At 43.3% G+C, this 23231-nt stretch overlaps 1 protein-coding gene across 1 annotated transcript; it reads left to right on the forward strand.

Annotated features, from left to right (window-relative positions):
- Window positions 1-1537: 1537 nt before the first annotated feature.
- On the forward strand, window positions 1538-23231 carry LOC110506370 (V-set and transmembrane domain-containing protein 2B-like). Its single transcript, XM_021585941.3, has 5 exons — window positions 1538-2495; window positions 3239-3426; window positions 4267-4296; window positions 5026-5425; window positions 22149-23231. The coding sequence occupies exons 1-5, from the start codon at window positions 2423-2425 to the stop codon at window positions 22235-22237; spliced, it is 780 nt and encodes a 259-aa protein (XP_021441616.1). The 5' UTR covers window positions 1538-2422; the 3' UTR covers window positions 22238-23231.

Raw genomic sequence — 23231 nt, forward strand, 5'->3', positions numbered from 1 at the left:
GGCCCACGATGGGTGTTGATGAAACAATCAATAGGCCTCATTCGAGGTCAGCCGTACATAATGGCTGGTTTTGATGGTGTGGATCTCTAGCGACGCTGCTGGGGGCTCGGGAATGCTGAAGACCGTGATCCATCTTGGGGAATCCGTGGCTCGCCTCAAGCTGCCCTTTGTTATTCAGCTAAGGCCACTCATCTATTGATATGTCTCTACTGTCAAATAAGACCAGGGACTTGCTGTTCCATGTACAGACGTTTTACAATGAGGCAATCGATAGCACAGTTTGACAATCCCCCTTGATTGGATAAACATATTAGCATTCGTGTGCTTTCAAATATAAATATTTGTCCTGGTTCATCTAGTACATGTTTTTAGTGTATAGTTTGAGTATGGGGCAGTTTACAGTTTGAGCACGCTCACGAACCACAGTGTGGCCCAGAGCCTTCAAACTCAACTCTGGACCTCGAAGCCTGGTCCACTGCTTATTTTGATTGTTCTAATCAGGGACTGATTTAGTAATTTAATTATCTGGTAGAACAGAAAACCATCAGACTCCGAACCTCATAGGGTAAGAGTTGAATACCCCTGACCTACAGTATGTGTGTGCAAGTACAAGTGTGCGTGCAAGGCCTGCTGTAAATTACATTATGAGCCCCTAAGTGCATTTAAAGGGGTTCTGGTAAGGGAAAGGGAATGTTAGTCTCCTGACACAAACACGTTCTCAAGGGACAGCACCAATGCTGCCCATTGAAACAATGAGGCCATCAGAACTGAAATGGACCTTCCAGCATAACCTTGGACTTTTGACTCTTTATTCAAAATGAATTTAGCGCTACTGTTAAAACTAGTGGAAACATCGCCCACAGCCTGATAAAATAGAGTCATCATTTCCCACAGCCAACCCTTTCTCTTGCTCTCATGTCCTCTTCTCACAATTCTCTCTGACTCTAGCACTCTATACTAGCTTTGGGTGAAGTGCTAATGGGAAGAATTCAGTGAACAAGCAATGCATTATTGGCAGCTAGGCAGCTGGGAGAGCCGTTTTAGGATTCAGCCAGGGGATCAGTCTGCTGCACCATCCAGGCATCTCAGAAAGACCCTAGATTAAAGCAATAATCGTGGCACCGAGTATGGACCACTCGGTGGCACACATCCTTATAGGTGTGTGTGTGTGTGTGTGTGTGTGTGTGTGTGTGTGTGTGTGTGTGTGTGTGTGTGTGTGTGTGTGTGTGTGTGTGTGTGTGTGTGTGTGTGTGTGTGTGTGTGTGTGTGTGTGTGTGTGTGTGTGTGTGTGTGTGTGCGTGCGTGTCACAGCAGGCTGGTCACACCAATCATCAATCATCAAACCTTAAACCGTTATGACATGTATTGGGTGACATTGACATAATGACATATTTATTTTCAAAGCAAATAGCACAACATGATTAAATAGGAGCAATACTGTGTTGAGTGGTTCTATATCATAGTGAGATTGATTTTAATCCGAATTACAACATTGTCTGTTTGAGGGAATACGGATTATCCCGGTGGTTATAATACCAGAGGCTGTGCGACAGCTGACCAATACTGCAACAACAAAAGTAGAAAGCGCTGCAGTTTTTCTGTAGGCCTATTTTTCACATTAAATAAATACAAATCTCGGCTCCTGCTAATTTTAGAGTGGCTTGTTGATTTTGGAAAGAAAACAGCATGAATCATCTTGATTCTATATGTTTTAAGGGCTGGCATTTCGTTTGGACGTCAGGTTGTGAGAATTGTCCTCATAGGTTGTGCCGCGCGTTGATTTGAGGGAAGGGTTGATTAGGTTTCAACGCGCGTCAGGCTATCGGTGGCGTTGCACGCACGCCACACTAAGTTAGTGGGTTTGGAAATGCTAAAGCGCCTCCTCACTGATATGCACACAAAGCAGACGGATCCGCTCGCGGAGCTGGGACCTGTCTACTGATCCTCCAGGTCTTAGTACAAAACACGGGAATCTCGTCCACGGCAGGTCCTCTTTATGGGAGCGGACACAAGGATGGTTATGTAATGGGTCTTGGAGAAGTGCCCGGGAAACATTCCCTTCACGTGGAAAGCAGAATGAGCAGGTTTCTTTCAGCCGAGAAGAAGTTTGGTTTCGACCTGAAGCACATCAGGAAATAAGGAATCACAGTTATAAGGGGATAATAATAGAATATAGAGCAGCTGCAGAACATTTGGATTGTACGTTTTTCGCCTGGCTGGCAGGAAAACATATTGGAGTACGTTATTTGGATCTTGTGAAATATCTTGAATCTTTGGGAAAGCTAACGAATTCCCCCAACAGATCAGAGACGAACGCTTGCCCATCATGGAAATTGAAATGTTGATGTTATAAAGATACATTTATGGTCAAATGACCGTCTTCACGCGCTCTCTAATCTAACGACCCTGGGATATCTATGAGATGGAAAAACGGGGACTCAACGGCGTCCTTTATTATTTAATTCTTAACGCACCCTTGTTCTTCTGTGTAAATGGTAAGTCAACTTTGATAGTTGTGGCATGCCGTGCTTTTGATGGTGAACACAAATGCTGTCAATCGAACAGCCCCTGTGGTTAGATTTTTGATTTCAAGCTGTTGTGATATGGACCGGACCGGGTCATTATTTGAAGTCGAGCGCATTATTATGCTGCAGTGACTTGGTCGTTATGAGTAAAAAAAAAAAAAAAGAATTACGTTGTCGATGAAATGATACTTGGGTGAGAGAATAGATTGATAGGATTCAAGTATTAGACGAACACATGTCAAGACTGTGCTTCAGCAGTTTTGCATAATGTCCACATTTCCTCAGTTATGCTAAGCCTAATGCTAGATGAACATGATCTCTCAAAACACGTAAAGCAACAATAATTGGTATTCTCATAGTGACCAAATACTTGTATTTATTCCGTTACAGGTTATATCAAACGCCGTGGTCATTTCAATTCACAGTACACAGTACACAGGTCACATAAAGCCAATACGCCTCGTTGAGTAGGCTACCTTTGCGTCATTGCTTCATTGTCTATTTTCTTTTAAGTCTTAAACTAATATAAACTGATATTTAAATTGAATGGCAACCTGAATATGATTGTATTGCGAAATACAGACAATGTGGAAACGGATCTCACTAAAGCGCATGTCAGTTGTCTGTCATGAGGCTACGTAATCTCAGATCTTTGTAAATGTGTTATTCCAACATAGTAATCTATTATATACGTTCTCTTTTCTCAATGTTAGCTACGTTTACTGAAGTGCCCAAAGATGTGAGTGTCAGTGAGGGAGAAGACGTTGAGATGCCGTGCGCCTTTCGGGCCATCGGATCATCGCCCTTCTCGCTTGAGATCCAGTGGTGGTACCTAAAGGAGACAACACCTAAAGAACTTGCACACGAACTGCAAATAAGCGCTCCGGCGAACAGAGCCAAGGTAATGCTGTCCCCATGACAGAGAGGGCAGGTTGGGCTCCTCCCGGGCAGCTACTGAGAGGGGGTCTGTTTAAATGTTCGAAGTTGCACCAAAAGTGATTGACACGTACGGCTACGGCTGTGTGCAATCTGGCCTTTGATGATGGCATCGCCATATGTATGACATATGTCGCTATTTATTTGATGGACTCCATTACAACATGTTTGCCGACTAAAAGCACGTGAAGGGATATACTGGAGCTTATAAACACTGTGTGGCCATTCATATTACAGAAGGGGGTGTGTATATTGTGCGGGAGGGGGGGCGTCACACCTAATGATACAAATGGTACTTGTTTGATTTTAAAATTAGTTCAGGGAGAGTTCTCATGCATGCAGCGGAAATACCCACGTTGGAATATTCCATAATGCTGTTGGATAACTGTGACATGATTACGCAATCTGTGCCTCTGTTTCAATCGACTCAGGGACACAGAACAACCCCATCTGTAGTTTCTGCTCTGTTATTTAAGCACAATAAACATGCACTGGAAAACACAAACGAGCAGTTATGACAGCTCGAGAGTTAATGCAGCTGTTGCTGTCCATGCATGGTGCTGATGTCAGTGCACACTGTTTCGGGCAGGTTTGGGAACAACGCAACTGTTGCTGTCCATGGTGCTGATTCCAATGCGCGCAGCTGTAGAAACAATTGTACAATGTCGAAAGCTATTCAAAATTGCACATGGAATTCCAATTGTGTTGAAGCTCATATCCTAAAGTGTAATTGCTATTAACGAGAGTATTATGCAGTCTTGTGTCTCTGGCTGACCATAACACTTCGACAAATTTCTGATTTCAGGTCACTCAAAAGGATGCCACAAAAATAAGCGTAAGTGTTTGTGTTTCCTCATATCCAGCTGAAGCATTCACGCTAACACTTTATCATAGTGTAGATCTATCTGATATCTATCTGATTTCTTCAAATGTTGTATATGGCAGCACCGTTAAGTCCCATAATGCATTTGAGTAATAAAATGTTTATAAACGTTGTTCAAGATCATAGGGCTAGCCACATCATATGGCCAAGTGTCGCTATGGAGGTCGATGGACAATATTTTAGCACAAGCTATGGTGGTAACTGTCCACGCCTCTGTTGCAAGTGGGCATTTTTCCAAACATCGTTTTTTCTAGACTTACGACTCCATTTTGTACAGTTGGCTCAAACCTGGCTGGCTCACCCTTATCATGTCGCCTTTATAATATAAATATAGCCTAATCTTGTTTTGAAATGTATCCAGAGACTTGCCACACAACAGGCAGCATTAAATCTGCCATGTTTAGGCCCACCACTAAACTGCGACGTTATTGCATTTTCCTGCGGAGAGGCAAGTTATTTCTCTATTGAGACTGCGTCCACACGTTTAAGATTTTTGGGGGATTATAGGCCTTTAGGATTTAGGCTATCAAACCCATAAGCCCTCATCGCGTGCTGCATATGTGGCAGTAGTCTAATGAGTGGCCGGCATAGTCTACTTTGATATAGACGTATTTATTGTCGAAACCAACAGGTTATACTGTGCATGTAGCAATTTCTCCCTTTCTCTGTTTCTCTTTGTAGACTGTGAGGGTGCAGGGCAGCGCCATATCTCACAGGCTTAGTCTCTCCAAGGTGCGAAAAGAGGACGAAGGGGTGTACGAGTGCCGGGTTTCCGACTTGTACTCCGACGAGACTCAGGAATACAAGGTTCAAGCCACCCTCCGGGTGATTCCGCGTGATGGCATGGTGGCCGAGGAGGCCGTGTCCCACATTCAGAATAGATGGCCACTGAGGAACAGCAAGGACGCGGTGGCCGGGGGGCGGGCTACCTCTGAGCCGGGTCAGGGAAAGCCTCGTGTGCCTCCTCCAGCGGGAAATGGCCCCCTCCCCGCCAGCACGATGACCACCGCCTCTGCAGCAAAGTCCTCAGCTTCGCCAAGGCCCGGCAATGCGGCCATCCTCCGACAGCAGCACGGAGCTGGTAAGTTAAAGTGCAACAGTGACACCTAGTGATACAAGGGTAGAAGATGTGGAGTTTGTGTGTGTTACTCCTCCATCTCCTGTCAGACCATCAGGAGCATGTCATTCAGATCGGTGATTTACCCTCTTTGAGTGAATAATAGATTTTTATTGTCATTGAATTATATAATGTTATTTACAAATAATATATTTGATGATGCTTGTGTAGAGAACACAACCTGTTACATGTAATTATATTGCTTCACAGGGCAGTGATTCTTACGGGGAGGTATTCTTTATTTCATCATAATAAAAAAAATGCATTTATCCATGCTGGGACATATCTACCTATCTTGCCACCAGTTGAGACATTTGATTTTGCCAGAGGTTTTTGTCAGACTATGGAGAGTGAGGGAAGGTGTGTATGTATATGCAGTAGGCATCATAAATATTCATCCCCTTGTTTTGTTTTTTCACATTTTCTTGCGTGGCATAGTGGGATTGAAATGTCATTGTCGCTGTCATTGATCTACACACAATTCTCCATTATGTCAAAGTGAAAAGAATGTTAACAAATTAATAGGCCTACAAATGAAATAACTAAAATATAGTTGTTGCACAAGTATTCACCCTTTTTGTTTAGGCAAGCCTAAATGAGTTCAGGAGCGAAATGAAGCTTAGAAAATCACATAATAAGTTACATGGAATCACTCTGTATGAAGTAATAAGGGTTGACATGATTTTTTAATGGCTAACCCTTCCTCTGTTAATGGCTAACCCTTCCTCTGTCCCCAAGTGTTGAATTTCAAGCACAGATTAAACTACAAAGACCAGTGAGCTTTTCAAAAGCCTCGTAAAGAAGGGCAGTGATTGGTAGATGGGTAACATTTACAAATTAGACATTGAATATCTCTTTATTAAGCATGGTCAAGTTAATAATGATGCTGTGGATGATGTACTAAACCACCCAGACACAACAAAAGTCGTTCTTAACTGAGCTGTAGGACAATATGGAAACTCCTCCGGGATGTCACCATGAGGCCAATAATGATTTCAAAACAGCTACAGAGTTCACTGGCTGTGAAGGGAGGAAACTGAAGATCGATCAGCAACATTGAAGTTACTCGACAATAATGTCCTAAATGACAGAGTGAACAGAAATAGAAATAGAAAAGACTGTGGCTGAAATGGTGAATCCACTAGTTTGAAAGGGTTTCCGCATACTTTTGTATACATACATGATAAACAAATCAAAATATATTTTAGATTATAGATTCTTTAAAGTAGCCACTCTTTGCCTTGATGACAGCTTTGCACACAATGAGTAGGTGTGTCCAAACTTTTGACGAGTACTGTATACAGTTGAAGTCTGAAGTTTACATACACCTTAGGCAAATACATTTAAACTCAGTTTTTCACAATTCCTGACATTTAATCCAAGGACATTCCCTGTCTTCGGTCAGTTAGGATCACCACTTTATTTTAAGAATGTGAAATGTCAGAATAATAGTAGAGAGAATTATTTATTTCAGCTTTTATTTCTTTCATCACATTCCCAGTGGGTCAGAAGTTTACATACACTCAATTAGTATTTGGTAGCATCTTTAAATTGTTTCACTTGGGTCAAACATATCGGGTAGCCTTCCATAAGCTTCCCACAATAAGTTGGGTGAATTGTGTCCCATTCCTCCTGACATAGCTGGTGTAACTGAGTCAGGTTTGGAGGCCTCCACATTTTCTATAGGATTGAGGTCAGGGCTTTGTGATTTCCACTCCAATTCCTTGACTTTGTTGTCCTTAAGCCATTTTGCCACAACTTTGGAAGTATGCTTGGGGTCATTTGCGACCAAGCTTTAACTTCCTGACTGATGTCTTGAGATGTTGCTTCAATATATCCACATATTTTTCCTTCCTCATTGTGCCATCTATTTTGTGAAGTGCACCAGTCCCTCCTGCAGCAAAGCATCCCCACAACATGATGCTGCCACCCCTGTGCTTCACGGTTAGGATGGTGTTCTTTGGCTTGCAAGCCTCCCCCTTTTTCCTCCAAACATAACGATGGTCATTATGGCCAAACAGTTCTATTTTTGTTTCATCAGACCAGAGGACATTTCTCCAAAAAGTATGATTTTTGTCCCCATGTGCAGTTTCAAACTGTAGTCTGGCTTTTTTTATGGCGGTTCTGGAGCAGTGTCTTCTTCCTTGCTGAGCGGCCTTTCAGGTTTATCAATATAGGACTTGTTTTACTGTGGATATAGATACTTTGTACCTGTTTCCTCCAGCATCTTCAGAAGGTCCTTTGCTGTTGTTCTGGGATTGATTTGCACTTTTTGCACCAAAGTACATTCATCTCTAGGAGACAGAACGTGTCTCCTTCCTGAGCGGAATGACGACTGCGTGGTCGTTTATACTTATACTTACGTACTATTGTTTGTACAGATGAACGTGGTACCTTCAGGCATTTGGAAATTGCTCCCAAGGATGAACCAGACTCGTGGAGGTCTACAATTTTTTTTCTGAGATCTTGGCTGATTTATTTTGATTTTCCCATGATGTCAAGCAAAGAGATACTGAGTTTGAAGGTATGACTTGAAATACATCCACAGGTACACCTCCAATTGACTCAAATGATGTCAATTAGCCTATCAGAAGCTTCTAAAGCCATGACATCATTTTCTGGAATTCTCCAAGCTGTTTAAAGGCACAGTCAACTTTGTGTATGCACAATTATGACCCACTGGAATTGTGATACAGTGAATTAAAAGTGAAATAATCTCTCTGTAGACAAAGGTTGGAAATATTACTCATGCACAAAGTAGACCTAACCGACTTGCCAAAACTATAGTTTGTTAAGAAATTTGTGGAGTGGTTGAAAAATTTGTTTCAAATTTCTGCACTGCTAGAGCTTCCCCTGTCAACTTTAAGTGCTGTTATTGTGAAGTGGAAATATCTAGGAGCAACAAGGGCTCAGCCGTGAAGTGGTAGGTCACACAAGCTCACAGAATAGGACCATCGAGTGCTGAAGCGTGTAGCACGTAAAAATTATCTTATCTGTAGCACGTAAAAATAATCTATCTTCTGTAGCACATAAAAATAATCTATCTTCAGTTGCAACACTCACTATTGAGTTCCAAACTGCCTCTGGAAGCAACGTCAACACAATAATTGTTCGCCAGGGGAGGTTAATGAAATGGTTTCCATGGCCGAGCAGCCGCACACAAGCCTAAGATCACCATATGCAATGCTAATCGTTGGCTGGAGTGGTGTAAATCTCGCCGCCATTGGACTCTGCAATAGTGGAACCGTGTTCTCTGGAGTGATGATTCACGCTTCACCATCTGGCAGTCCGACAGACGAATCTGGATTTGACGGATGCCAGGAGAACGCTACCTGCCCGAATACATAGTGCCACCTGTAAAGTTTGGTAGAGGAGGAATAATTGTCTGGGGCTGTTTTTCATGATTCGGGCTAGGCCATTTAGTTCCAGTGAAGGGAAATGTTTGGTACTTTTTACAGATTTTTCTACCCAATTTTGTGATATCCAATTGGTAGTAGTTACAGTCTTGTACCATGGCTGCAACTCCCGTACGGACTCGGAAGAGGCAAAGGTCGAGAGCCGTGCATCCTCCGAAACACAACCCAGCCAAGCCGCACTGCTTCTTCACACACTGCCCGCTTAACCTGGAAGCCAGCCACACTGTGGAAACACTGTACAGCTGTTGACTGAAGTCATCATACATGCGCACGGACGCCACAAGGAGTCCCTAGAGTGCGATGGGACAAGGACATCCCTGCAGGCCAAACCCTACCCTAACCCGGATGACGCTGGGGCAATTGTGCGCCGCCTCATGGGTCTCCGTTGGTGGCCGGCTGCGACACAGCCCAGGATCGAACCTGGATCTGTAGTGATGCCTCTAGCACTGAGATGCATTGCCTTAGACCGCTGTGCTACTCGGTAGGCCCGTGAAGGGAAACCTTAACGCTACAGCATACAATGACATTCTAGACGGTTCTGTGCTTCCAAATTTGTGGCAACAGTTTGATGTCAATTAGCCTATCAGAAGCTTCTAAAGCCATGACATCATTTTCTGGAATTCTCCAAGCTGTTTAAAGGCACAGTCAACTTTGTGTATGCACAATTATGACCCACTGGAATTGTGATACAGTGAATTAAAAGTGAAATAATCTCTCTGTAGACAAAGGTTGGAAATATTACTCATGCACAAAGTAGACCTAACCGACTTGCCAAAACTATAGTTTGTTAAGAAATTTGTGGAGTGGTTGAAAAATTTGTTTCAAATTTCTGCACTGCTAGAGCTTCCCCTGTCAACTTTAAGTGCTGTTATTGTGAAGTGGAAATATCTAGGAGCAACAAGGGCTCAGCCGTGAAGTGGTAGGTCACACAAGCTCACAGAATAGGACCATCGAGTGCTGAAGCGTGTAGCACGTAAAAATTATCTTATCTGTAGCACGTAAAAATAATCTATCTTCTGTAGCACATAAAAATAATCTATCTTCAGTTGCAACACTCACTATTGAGTTCCAAACTGCCTCTGGAAGCAACGTCAACACAATAATTGTTCGCCAGGGGAGGTTAATGAAATGGTTTCCATGGCCGAGCAGCCGCACACAAGCCTAAGATCACCATATGCAATGCTAATCGTTGGCTGGAGTGGTGTAAATCTCGCCGCCATTGGACTCTGCAATAGTGGAACCGTGTTCTCTGGAGTGATGATTCACGCTTCACCATCTGGCAGTCCGACAGACGAATCTGGATTTGACGGATGCCAGGAGAACGCTACCTGCCCGAATACATAGTGCCACCTGTAAAGTTTGGTAGAGGAGGAATAATTGTCTGGGGCTGTTTTTCATGATTCGGGCTAGGCCATTTAGTTCCAGTGAAGGGAAATGTTTGGTACTTTTTACAGATTTTTCTACCCAATTTTGTGATATCCAATTGGTAGTAGTTACAGTCTTGTACCATGGCTGCAACTCCCGTACGGACTCGGAAGAGGCAAAGGTCGAGAGCCGTGCATCCTCCGAAACACAACCCAGCCAAGCCGCACTGCTTCTTCACACACTGCCCGCTTAACCTGGAAGCCAGCCACACTGTGGAAACACTGTACAGCTGTTGACTGAAGTCATCATACATGCGCACGGACGCCACAAGGAGTCCCTAGAGTGCGATGGGACAAGGACATCCCTGCAGGCCAAACCCTACCCTAACCCGGATGACGCTGGGGCAATTGTGCGCCGCCTCATGGGTCTCCGTTGGTGGCCGGCTGCGACACAGCCCAGGATCGAACCTGGATCTGTAGTGATGCCTCTAGCACTGAGATGCATTGCCTTAGACCGCTGTGCTACTCGGTAGGCCCGTGAAGGGAAACCTTAACGCTACAGCATACAATGACATTCTAGACGGTTCTGTGCTTCCAAATTTGTGGCAACAGTTTGGGGAAGGTCCTTTCCTGTTTCAGCATGATAATGCCCCTGTGCACAAAATGAGGTCCATACAGAAATGGATTGTCGAGATCGGTGTGGAAAACATTGACTGGCCTGCACAGAGACCTGACCTCAACCCCATCGAATACCTTTGGGAAGAATTGGAAGGCCGACTAAGAGCCAGGCCTAATCACCCAACATCAGTGCCCGACCTCACTAATGCTCTTGTGGCTGAATGGAAGCAAGTCCCCGTAGCAATGTTCCAACTTCTAGTGGAAAGCCTTCCCAGAAGAGTGAAGGCTGTTATAGCAGCAAAGGGTGGACCAACTCCATATTAATGCCCATCATTTTGGAATGAGATGTTCAAAGAGCAGGTGTCCACATACTTTTGGTAATGCAGTATATACGGTGCCTTCAGAAAGTATTCAGACCCCTTGTCTTTTTCCACATTTTGTTACGTTACAGACTTATTATAAAATTAATAACAGAAAAATAAATGTCCATCATTCTGCAAACAATACCCCATAAGGGTATAGCATCATGTCTGGAGGAAACCTGGCACCATCCCTACATGAAGCATGGTGGTGGCAGCACCATGCTGTGGGGATGTTTTTCAGTGGCAGGGAGACTAGTCAGGATCAAAGCAAAGATGAACGGAGCAAAGCACAGAGAGATCCTTGATGAAAACCTGCTCCAGAGTGCTCAGGACCTCAGACTGGGGCAAAGGTTCACCTTCCAACAGGACAACATCCAAGACAACGCAGGAGTGGCTTTGGGACCTGAAGTCCCTGAATGTCCCTGAGTGGCCCAGCCAGAGCCTGGACTTGAAACCGCTCAAAAATCTCTGGAGAGACGTGAAAATACCTGTGCAGCTACGTTCCCCATCCAACCTGACAGAGCTTGGGAGGATCTACAGAGAAGAATGGGAGAAACTCCCCAGATTCAGGTGTGCCATGCTTGTAACGTGATACCCAAGAAGACTCCATGCTGTAATAGCTGCCAAAGGTGCTTCAAAAAAGTACTGAGTACAATGGTCTGAATTCTTACATGCTGACCAGACCGGACACATCGCACAATAAATTTAGAAATCCATGTTATTCAATTATTGCACCCACACTGCTCGCGTGCGCCAACGAGCGTCTGCGATGCCAAGGGCTAAAATAGAACTCCTTTCTATTTCTGATGCAGATCATGCTGAAAGTTCTGCCTCTCCCATCTCATTGGTTTATAGACGCAGGTACCCACGTGCCATCTCTTCATTGGTTATAACCACGTGGGTGATTGAAAGATGAACTGTTTTTCCGGTAGTCGTGGTAAGACTATGAAAGTTTAGATGCCGATCACCATATAAAGTTCAAAGATGAAAAAGCCTTGCAGGAGAAGAGATGACTAGAAACGATTCGGTTGGCCGTTTTATGTGTGGATTAACTGTCGGAGTAAAAGACCTTGTGCATTTCAGGTAAAATAACAACTCAATGTTTATATCCCAGGACAAATTAGCCAGCAACAGCAATCTAGCTAAATAGGACAAATTAGCTAGCAAGTGCAAGCTAACTAGCTAAATTGCCATACATGTTTAATGCTTTTCGACCTGTCCCCAAATGATTGTCATTGGTTCAGAGTTTGTTTTGATATTTTAACCTGCGTGTCGTGATCGCGTTTGGTGTAGGGGCACAAAATAAATGTATGCACGATAGCGCACGATGGCGCACGCACGCAGCCGGTTTGGGTTCCGTGATATGTAAATATGATATTTCAGTTAATTATATTTCATAAATGAGCAAAAATGTCTAAAAAACTGTTTTTGCTTTGTCATTATGGGGCATTGTGTGTAAATTAATGAGGGGGGAAAAAACAATTTAATCAATTTCAGAATAAGGCTGCAATGTAACAAAATGTGGAAAAAGTCAAGGGGTCTGAATACTTTCCTGAATACTTTCCGAAGGAACTGTATATATATATATATATATATATATATATATATATATATATATATATAAATAAATAAATAAATATATATCTATATATATAAACCTATTCCAAAATAGTATGTATGTATGTATGTATGTATGTAATATATATATATATATATATACATACTATACTAATTTGTGATCTACCAGCTTTAATATTGCAGATAGATCGTTGCTTCCATCAATGTAATTGTTTGCTATATATTTTTCAACTGTGCTGTGATGTTTCACAAAAGTTCTGAACCTTTCTATTCTCATAGATCTCCATATTGTAAATAAAAAATCTAGGAGTATTATTATATTATTGATCGATTGACTATGACTATAAACAACTCAGCAGTGCTTATTTGCAGAGGCAGACGTGACTTGGCAGGGGGTCATGACCCATGGCCCTTCTAACCTTCTCTATTTAAAACAACAAAAAGTAAACAAATATGCCCACATCAAGCTAGGTAAGAGATTATTACATTATTTTAAGTGATTGATAAGACTGAACTAGATCAAATGTAGTTCAATAATCAATATTGTGTTGCACCTTGAACCTAACAAATGAACAACTCTTACAAATAAAGTACAACAACAAAGTTTACAACGTACACTGGGAGAGAAATCCACGTTTCAGCAGGACAATAACCTGCAACACAAATCTACACTGGAGTTACTTACCTTGAAGACCATGAATGTTCCGTTTTGACTTAAATCTGCTTGAAATCTATGGCAAGGCGTGAAAATTGCTGTCCAGCCATGATCCTCAACTCCTTGACGGAGCTTGAAGAATTTTGAAAGGAATATTTTGAAAATATCACACAATCCAGAGGTGGAAAGCTCTTAGAGGCTTACCCAGAAAGACACACAGCTGTAATCGCTGCCAAAGGTGATTCTAACATGTATTGACTCAGGGGGGAATACTTATCTGCCAAAGGTGATTCTAACATGTATTGACTCAGGGGGGAATACTTATCTGCCAAAGGTGATTCTAACATGTATTGACTCAGGGGGGAATACTTATCTGCCAAAGGTGATTCTAACATGTATTGACTCAGGGGGGAATACTTATCTCATCAACATATATTTTGTGGTTTATTCTTCATTAATTAAATAGATGGAATTTTCATTTCACTTTGACATCAATTATCAATCCCACTTCATAATGCAAAAAAATTTGAGAAATCCAAGGGGGGGGGGGGTGAATACTTAGGATTTTCCACTACAGATGCTGCAGAGGAGAGTGACAGGTTCTTGCCTCTATAGTGTCCACCATATAGAGACAGAAATTATGAAGATGTGATTCACAATGGCCATGGATATGAGGTCTCCTCATGATCTCCACACTATAACGTGAGCGCGCCTTAAAGCAGCCCTTGGAGAGAGCGAGAAGGGAGCTATCTCACACGTCAGACTCGCTACTGATCAATGAAGCGCACTCCTGAATAATTCAATTTCACAGACTCCGCAGGAGGGTTTCACTCGCCGTTCTGCCATATCAGACTTACAGCCGCTGACGCAGTGGTGGTGCAGCGTGGGAGACATGTCACGGGGGGGTGGGGGGGGGGGGGGGGGGGGGTTGCACACTTATCAGTATGTGGGACCACACTTGTCTGTTTATGTGCGTTAGCATGTAACTGTGTGCTGATGTATGTTTTGATTGTGTCTGTTGTTCATATCTCTGGCTGGAAGCATGTGTCCAGGCTCCTCCTCTTTCCTGGCTATTGCTGTCAGTGCGTTGGTGGTTTGCAGGCTGACTAAGGGGGTAATGTAGAGCAAGGCCCTCCTCTAATGATAGGCTGTTGCCAGGGTTCTGGCTTCTTTACACAGGGCTTGTCTCTCCCCTCAAGGGTACTATACTTCTGTGTGGGGATTAGAGTGAAAGGAACTCCTGATGGGAAGTTTTCCGAAAGACTTTAGAGGCCCTTGGAGGAGACATTGTGGGAAGTTTCATTCTCTGTTCCTTCCCTATTGTGTCTATCGTACTCAGTGTTGTGTCAGCTCGACGTGTGCTGTGGCTTGTTGGGGTGGCTGTTCTCCCCTTGCTGTGGCCTTGTCCTCGGGGCAGAGGAGGACAGCTGGTGGGGCCATAACTGGAGGAGAGGACTCCAGAGGAAACAGTTACACAACTCTACCTGTGTCCCCAAGTGCAGGGCTTCGTCTCTGCTGTCACTACTAGTCCCGATTTCAGTAATATCATCCAACAACATGTACATCTAAATGTATGCTTGAAGCCAATGCCATCTACAGAGCCTTGAGTTCCATTGAAAATGTAATCAACAGAGTTGTACAAATTGGTCATTTGGAAGCCTACATTTACTTCTACATGTTAGTCATTTAGCAGACTCTCTCATCCAGAGACCAGGGATCCATTTGGTCTTCTCTATGTGATTCGAATCCCTTACTTTCTGAATGAAGCTAACTGCCAACCGAGGGGTAATAATGCTGAAAACACAGAGCTAATAGAATGGCACCATGCTGTTAGTCCTCCTCATGTTCAGAACACGGATGCTGCCATCCTGGACATGTACCGTCGACGTGAGAGTAGCCTGGAGCACAGTAAATGGCCTTCTCCTAGGAACTGGCATTGTGGATCAGCGTGTTCGGCCAACCCTGTCCTTAGCGAAGCGAGACAGAGGCGGCCATTTGGCGAAAAATCAAACAATATCGTTGCCAGTTCACTGATTCCTCGCTCTCTCTCTCTCTCTCTCTCTCTCTCTTTTAACATGACCCCCATTTTCTCCAAAACACAATACAATAGAGGCAGTATTCTTGTCCACGTATTTAATGTAGCAAAAATGACATTGAATCCTTTTCGGCCAAATGAGCAGTTACTACATTTTTACTTGGTTTTGATTTATTTTAATTTTATTTAACCTTTAATTAACAATGCAAGTCAGTTAAAAACAAATTCTTATTTACAAAGATGGCCTACCCCGGCCAAACCTGGACGAAGCTGTGCCAATTATGCACCACCCTATGGGACTCCCAATCACGGCCAGATGTGAATCAGCCTTCATTCAAACCAGGGACTGTAGTGTCACCTCTTGCACTGAGATGCAGTGATTTCAACCGCTATGCCACTCGGGAGCAGAATAATGCTCTGTTTAGATTACAAAACAAGGTTAGGCAGCCATAGTTAGACTGACCTCTGGGCTTGTTGTCTTAACTTGATTGTCCAGGACAGAGCAAGGCAAACTCACCTGTTGAATTATGAGAATCTGATGCATATTATTTTTCATATATAGCAGTGCAAGGCTGATATATTCCTTCAAATTGTCTGGTCAGCATTTGCTTCTCTGTCTCTCGTCATGTATCTCTGTCAGACTAAATCAAATACAGTAAATCAATCCATGTAAAAGTGCCCTCCTGACACGTTTACGTTGACTGTGGGAGACAGATTTTTTTTTTTCTTTAAGTGAACCCCTCAACATATTTGTCAACAGATTGTGAAGGTTAAAAAGCACCCTGGCATACGTGAAAGATTGGCCCTCCCTTGTCGTACCACAATAACAACAGTTGAGGGGGAAAAAATGTGATCTGGCCCGCCTCTCGGAAATGCGTGCATCTGTCACTTTTCTGCAATGTCATCTGGCTGAGTGGCAGAAACAATTAATATTAAAGGGGAAATGCCACGGGCATGGGGCAGATAAGCTGGCCCCTCAGCACACTGTCAGGTGTCTCAAATTGCCTCTCAAATGTTTCATTTTTCATCTGGGGGTTTGGTGGCCTTGCTGGGATAACAGATCAACTTGCAGTGCACCATTCTCCAGCGCTTCACAGGGAACCAGATTGATAGTCCCATGGAGGATCAGTGGCTAACACTTTGGGGATGGTGGCTGTCTATCATGAATTCACAGTGGAAAGTGTGGCGGACTGCACAGCCGTGAATGTTCCTCCTGGTTCTCAATTCACGAACAGAACAACGACGACACAACAGTGAAATGGAACCTTGTTGAAACTTGAAACTGCGAATACAACCATCCATGGAATCACAAGCTCTACTCCCAGCATTTTTCAACATTGGAAAGCATTTCCATCTCAGAGCATTTAAACAATAGTGTTGTCCCTTACGTAAAACAATATTTCAGATTCATTTAAAGTATCTCAGTAATTCGTCTCACTTGTTTCACGAAATCAAGCTGTATGTAAGGCCAATCTGAAAGCCAATTGCAATGTGAACCGCTATTACTTAGATCATTAATTAATCAATCACCAAATTAATTCACTGGAATATTCTAATTAGAATGATTGACTCTCTATATTGATTATAGACTGCTTGATTAAAAGGAACATTTGGTAAGTGGAAATATTCCACATTGTGGATGTGACTGTGGGAGTTAGTTTGATAATGTTACTGTTTGTATTATTCACAGTGAAAATGAGGTGAGAAAGAAACTGCCTATGCAATTAATTTATTTATCCATTATTCTACCAGGTAAGTTGACTGAGAACACGTTCTCATTTGCAGCAACGACCTAGGGAATAGCTACAGGGGAGAGGAGGATGAATGAGCCAATTGTAAACTGGGGATTATTAGGTGACCGTGATGGTTTGAGGGCCAGATTGGAAATTTAGCCAGGACACCAGGGTTAACGCCCCTACTCTTACAGTAAGTGCCATGGGATCTTTAATGACCTCAGAGAGTCAGGACAACCATTTAATGTCCCGTCCAATAGACTGCACCCTACACAGGGCAGCCCTGGGGCATTGGGATATTTTTTTAGACCAGAGGAAAGAGTGCCTCCTACTGGCCCTCCAACACCACTTCCAGCAGCATCTGGTCTCCCACCCAGGAACTGACCAGGACCAACCCTGCTTAGCTTCAGAAGCAAGCCAGCAGTGGTATGCAGGGTGGGATGCTGCTGGCAATAGGATATGCAATAATATTAAAAACTGTGACTGTGTGCACTCAACAGTTCATCGAAAGGACTTGGCAGGTGAACTTGTTTGGTAGGGAGTGAGAAGGATGGCATAGAGCATGAGGACAGCCAGACAGTGATGATGCAAGAGCTCACTTGAATACACCTACCCAAAATGCAATGGTCTGCTTGCTACTCTAGATTACCTTGATATCCCTTGGCAAGAGTATTTGTCTCTGGCTAGACAGCTGTCTCAATCCCTCATTAAACACCCAGTCTATCGCATCCTGTGTGTGTGTGTGTGTGTGTGTGTGTGTGTGTGTGTGTGTGTGTGTGTGTGTATGTGTTGGGGGGGTTTTAACGGGCTGATGTGGCTTTTCAGCTGTCAGTCTCCGCTCTAAGGACAATTATGACAAGTTTTAGGTAGCTGTCAGACTGTATGGGAAGCACTTCACTTCTCCGAATGTGATGTTGATTGACTTCCGTCGTTGACTTACATTGTTTGCCTGGCAAGAAGGCACTGTGCTGGTGTTGTCATCTCTGTGACAGATGATGGCTGGACGGTTATGGGGACTTTACACTACTATATTATTATTGGGCCTTTGTGTTGCAGCCTATAGCTCATCCAAGACCATGAGATAGTGGGAAAAGTGTTAGAGAAGTGGAGAGTATTCTCTTAAATAAGTGGTCCCTTTCAACTGTAAGGAAAGACACTACATGACCAATATGGAACAATGGTAGCTGGCAATCCATAATGGTAGAACTCTGTAGCGGTTCTCTTTATTGTAGGTACCCCAAGCAGTCAGAGTTGCAAAACTATGGCGCACTGCAGGGTGAAGTGGTGGAGGAGGACTTGTTTGCCTCACCCTCAGCTTGTATTATTGAACTTCCAAGGCTTCATTGTTTCCATGTGGTGAAGAAGCCTGTTGGAGTTCAACCTCCCCCTAACAAAAGAGAACGTTCACTTGTGACCCATGTATCCATGAGGACAAACTTAGGCACCAACAAGAGAAAACATCACACAAAATCCCTCTTTGTATGTTCAGTCCAGGTAAACGAATAGAACAAAGTCAACCACCCGTGTGGAAGTCGTGTCTTTGTTAGCCAAGCTCGGTCAATAGTTCCCTCTTTTTTTTCTCTGTCTCTCTTTGCAACATAGCCTTTTGTATTTATTTTTACTGTCTCTATCTGCAGTACGTTGTGTTGCACTCCCCATTGAACACTCCATGCTCTGAAAACGGTTGTTGTTTCTTTATCCACATCTGTGCTTTCAGTCGTTCTGTTTGTCCTCCCCCATATGCGATTCCTAATCATCCCCCTATTCAGCCGTCTAGCAGATGCCAACCGTAACCTTCGAGAATAGTGATGTCATCCTAATGGCCATTAGTTACAGGTCTCCACAGTGCATAGCTGCTACTCTACAGAAAACACACATATTGAACAGAACGATGAGATTGTACCTCTCATCCAAGGGGTTCTGCTTTAGGTCAATTGTCAATGTCTGCTAATGTGTGAGGGAGACAGAGAGTGAGACAGAGAGTGAGACAGAGAGTGAGAGTGAGAGTGAGAGAGACAGAGGAAGAGAGAGAGAGAGAGAGGAAGAGAGAGAGAGGAAGAGAGAGAGAGGGAGAGAGAGAGAGAAATCAAGTGTACACCTCACAGGGCTGGTGTACTAATGACAGTAATTATTGTGCGAATAGGGCATGTAGCTGAGTCATAGCTAGCGTTGTACACTGTAGGGGTGTATTGTTTCTGCTTCACTTTGCCCCCAATGAGCTGCAATGTGATCTCCAAATAATGTGTTGGGCCCATTCATTTGCCATATTTCAACACCCCCACGTCATACACCACAGATGGCTTTTTAACCCAATGTCCCGGGTTTTAGTTTCCAAATACTTGAATGTGGTGGGTTATATAAAGTATCGTTGTATTCATTGTATTTTTAAAGGTCGAGGTTACTCTCACAAACCGACATTTCCATTGGACGTAAAATATTGGCTAACTGATTTATCTGCATAGGCAGATGATCTTACAGACACTGTGTTCTGAGGTTAAGTGTATGCTTTGATTGATTCAAAACTCAGTGGAGAATCCTCTGAACCCTCAAGGCAAAGAGATGTCATTCCCACAGAGAGATACCCACTGGTACTAAAACATGGTTCAACGATAAACAAGACTATTCCCCTACAGAGTGTCGGGGCGAATTTGGAGTTGGAGCAGTGTGTGCTCCTATGAGTGTAAACTTATTTTCTCTTATGTAGTGCTTCCAGTAGAGGGGATGAGTGCGGATAGAGTAATGCCTTGGTGTTACACGTTTGGCGACTGCTGTGTTAACGTGCGGAGTGATTCTGGCAACAATGGTCCTGGGGAGTGGTTCTCAGGTTTTAGCTGATTCGTGTGGGTTTATTCATGTTGTTATTTTCATGGCTTTCGTTTGACCTTTGTACAGCTTTACCTGCATTCTGTCTTCAATGCACACATATTTTAATTGTCCGAGTAGGAGAGTGTCTGATAAAGATCACCACGGATGACACAGGGTGAAACCAATGGTTTAATGTGGTTGTGGATAGAAAATAATGACTTTTCCTTGAGTCTGATGAAGTTGTAGAATATTCTATAGAATAGAGTAGAATTGAACATAGAACAGAGGGGTTTTGTGCCAAAGATTTCATACAAATGTTAGAGGCGTTAGAGCGTGAGAAGAAGTTCTGGTTTCTCAAGCAGGGCACCTGAAAAGTCTGGGTTTTCCCAGTGCTAAATTAATACCTATTAACACAAGATACGAACTTTGAACAGAGGTGGATCATTGCGTGACTAACCAATTTCAAAAGGTGATCTGAGGCAGTCCTCTGGTCCTTACCAATATCACAACTGATAATCCTGCTCTGTTTCCACATTTCAATCCCAAAGTGCTTTTCTACTCAGGAAATTATTATTATTTTTCAGCTAATTTAGATTGGATTGGACATTTTAAAGATGTCTGTGACAAGCACCTGCCATACGGGGTGATTGTAAGGGTCTGGCTGGGGCTGAGGTGGGGTGCGTCATGAGGGGACAGGAGCAGTCAGAGCCGGCTGTCTCCAGATAGCCTTAAGTAAACACCTGTCATTTGGATCCTTGGTGAGGAGGCTCAGATAAGCTGCCCTGTCCAGATGCTGTCCATCACTCTACAGCCAATCTACTCAATGACCACGGAAGACAGAGAGAGTGCAGAGCAGATAGAGAGAGAGAGAGATTTTAAAAGGGCAAAGGAAAAGAAATGTGGCAAGAATAAAACGAGGGGTGGGACACAGAAGGAGGGATACAGTTTACAAAGAGGTACAGTGCCAGAGACATAAACAGAGAGCGGATGGAAGGCCATGAGAGATTGAAACAATCGAAGTAGAGTGGGGGAGAAACAAGGGGAATTGATGCGAAGATTAGAGCCAATCAGCGAATCAACGTTCAGCGAAACATGGAGAAAGACATTTGGTCTGATGCTTTCTCACTCACTCCATTTTGCCCTGAATACACTGCAGCTCTGTCTGTGATTAAGACAGCTGGCCTGGCTCCGGGTGAGTCTTGTAAGGCACTGTTAAGCACTTGTATTGCCCTGTTTGCGTGTAGTAGAGTTCATGTCTTTGAGTTGATGTGCGTGTGGTCTTTACACCATGTCTTTGGGCTGGGGGATGGTGGAAGTGTTGGTGTGTGGATGTGTAGCGGGGCGTGGCCTGGCTGAGAACATGAGGATGGAAAAACAGACGGCCGTTTCACACTAGAGGTGTCACAGAAACTCCAGCCTCGTTAAACATTGACTCATTGCGCTTGTTTCCGTGTGTGTGATCTGAAAAATCAATCTGGCCTGCCTTTTGTTTGCTGGGGTCTGTTCCTCGCTGACCACGTGTGTCCGTTTATGTGTGTGCGTATGAGAGAGTGTGCGTGTGTCATAATGAAACCGCTTTTAGCCAGCAGTTGCTCTACTGCCCAAACAGGAAATGAAACGTGTCAGACAGGGATTAGGAGCTGTATCCAAGGGCCACTCTTCCTCATGGCCAGGTTCTCCCCGGGATGTCTCCTACCTTCCTGTACAAAACAATCAGCATAAGTAGATGCCACCATTTCATGGACTCAAAAGGTAGCCTGGCAGTGTGGATGAAACTCTCACCTCTATCTCACCTTTATCTGGAACATGGCAGCAGAAGCGTGAACGAAAGTAGACTTGAGATTTTCCACAACTGCCATTTTGTCAGCCATAATTGTGTGAAATATGTCCCAGGTAATACAGAATTCTACTCCTGGCAGGGAGTTAACAGATGTCATGAGCTACCGTGAGCTTCCTTAACTCTGGAGGATGTCCAATTGTTCCCATTCACCACAGCCAGGCATCCCATGGTACTGTCTTAACACGAAATCTCTCCTCAGTTTCTGTGTGCAGGTTTGATTTGTAGCAGAGAGACATTTCCACTGACCTTTCTACCCCCTCTGGTTGTCTTTGTCTGGCCAGGTTCTGGAGCCATTACCACCACTGACCCGTTCCTCTTCATCACTCTCCTGATCCTGCATAAGCTCCTCCCCTTCCTGTTTACCCAATAAGAGACTTCAACCAAACGACGACCCGAAAGTTTTCACTTTATGTACCAAACAACGAAAGGGAAATATATATATATAGATGTATACCGTTACGGCACATCACTGAGGGTGAGGAAACGAATGACAAAGAGAGGAGAAGAAAGGACTGACGATATAAGGACTGAATGAAAGAGAAGGAGAAGACGTGGTCTTCTGACTGGGACTAATGGAGGACAACGTCTAAGAACTGAATGTATATGAATTGTGTGAGAAGCATGAAACAAGGAATCTATGTGAATAAGAACTTCACAGCTACGTCGTACACACAACCAACATCCACTAAACGCTGCATCCTGTTTCCAAATAGTATCTGCCGTGCTTCATGCATGGCTGTTCTTATTTATTTTCGGTTGGATATCTTTGGATGTTTTATTTTCTATTTGTATTATATTTTCAGTTCAATGGGATTTTTATTTGGAATTCATTTTTCAGGACTTTGAAATTATTTTGATCATATCTGCTTCTGGACTATTCTTTTTTGTATTCTAAAAGAGATCCGCTCCTCATGTTTGTTTAGGTTGATTTGCATGAGCTGTTGAGCAGAAACACATCATGTTTTTTCACAGACGTCAAAGATGGGGCTTTTTTGAAATGTTCGGTTCATTCACGGAGACTGTGAGTCTGTGTCGTTCTGTTGCCCCTCTCTCTCTCTCTCTCTCTCTCTTATGATTTCTCCAAAGCGTTGTTTCATGATGTATACAAATATGACCTTATATATTTTGATTAAATAAGGCCCACATTACCATAGTTGTTGTTAGTCACCTTCAATAATGTTTATTTTTATTAAAGATATGGTGGTCAAAGTTAAGACATTCATTTATAAATACAAAAAAAACAAACGTATTGGTATGTTGCCAACACCAGTTGAAATAAAAGTTGTTGTTTTTTTTCTCAATAAAAATTGACATCAAAGGCCTTACATGTGAACATTAAATCTATGAAGCTTTCTTTGACCATA

This window comes from Oncorhynchus mykiss, chromosome 26, assembly GCF_057628025.1.
Source record: "Oncorhynchus mykiss isolate SJ-2025 chromosome 26, ASM5762802v1, whole genome shotgun sequence".
NCBI classification, from domain to species: Eukaryota; Metazoa; Chordata; class Actinopteri; order Salmoniformes; family Salmonidae; genus Oncorhynchus; species Oncorhynchus mykiss.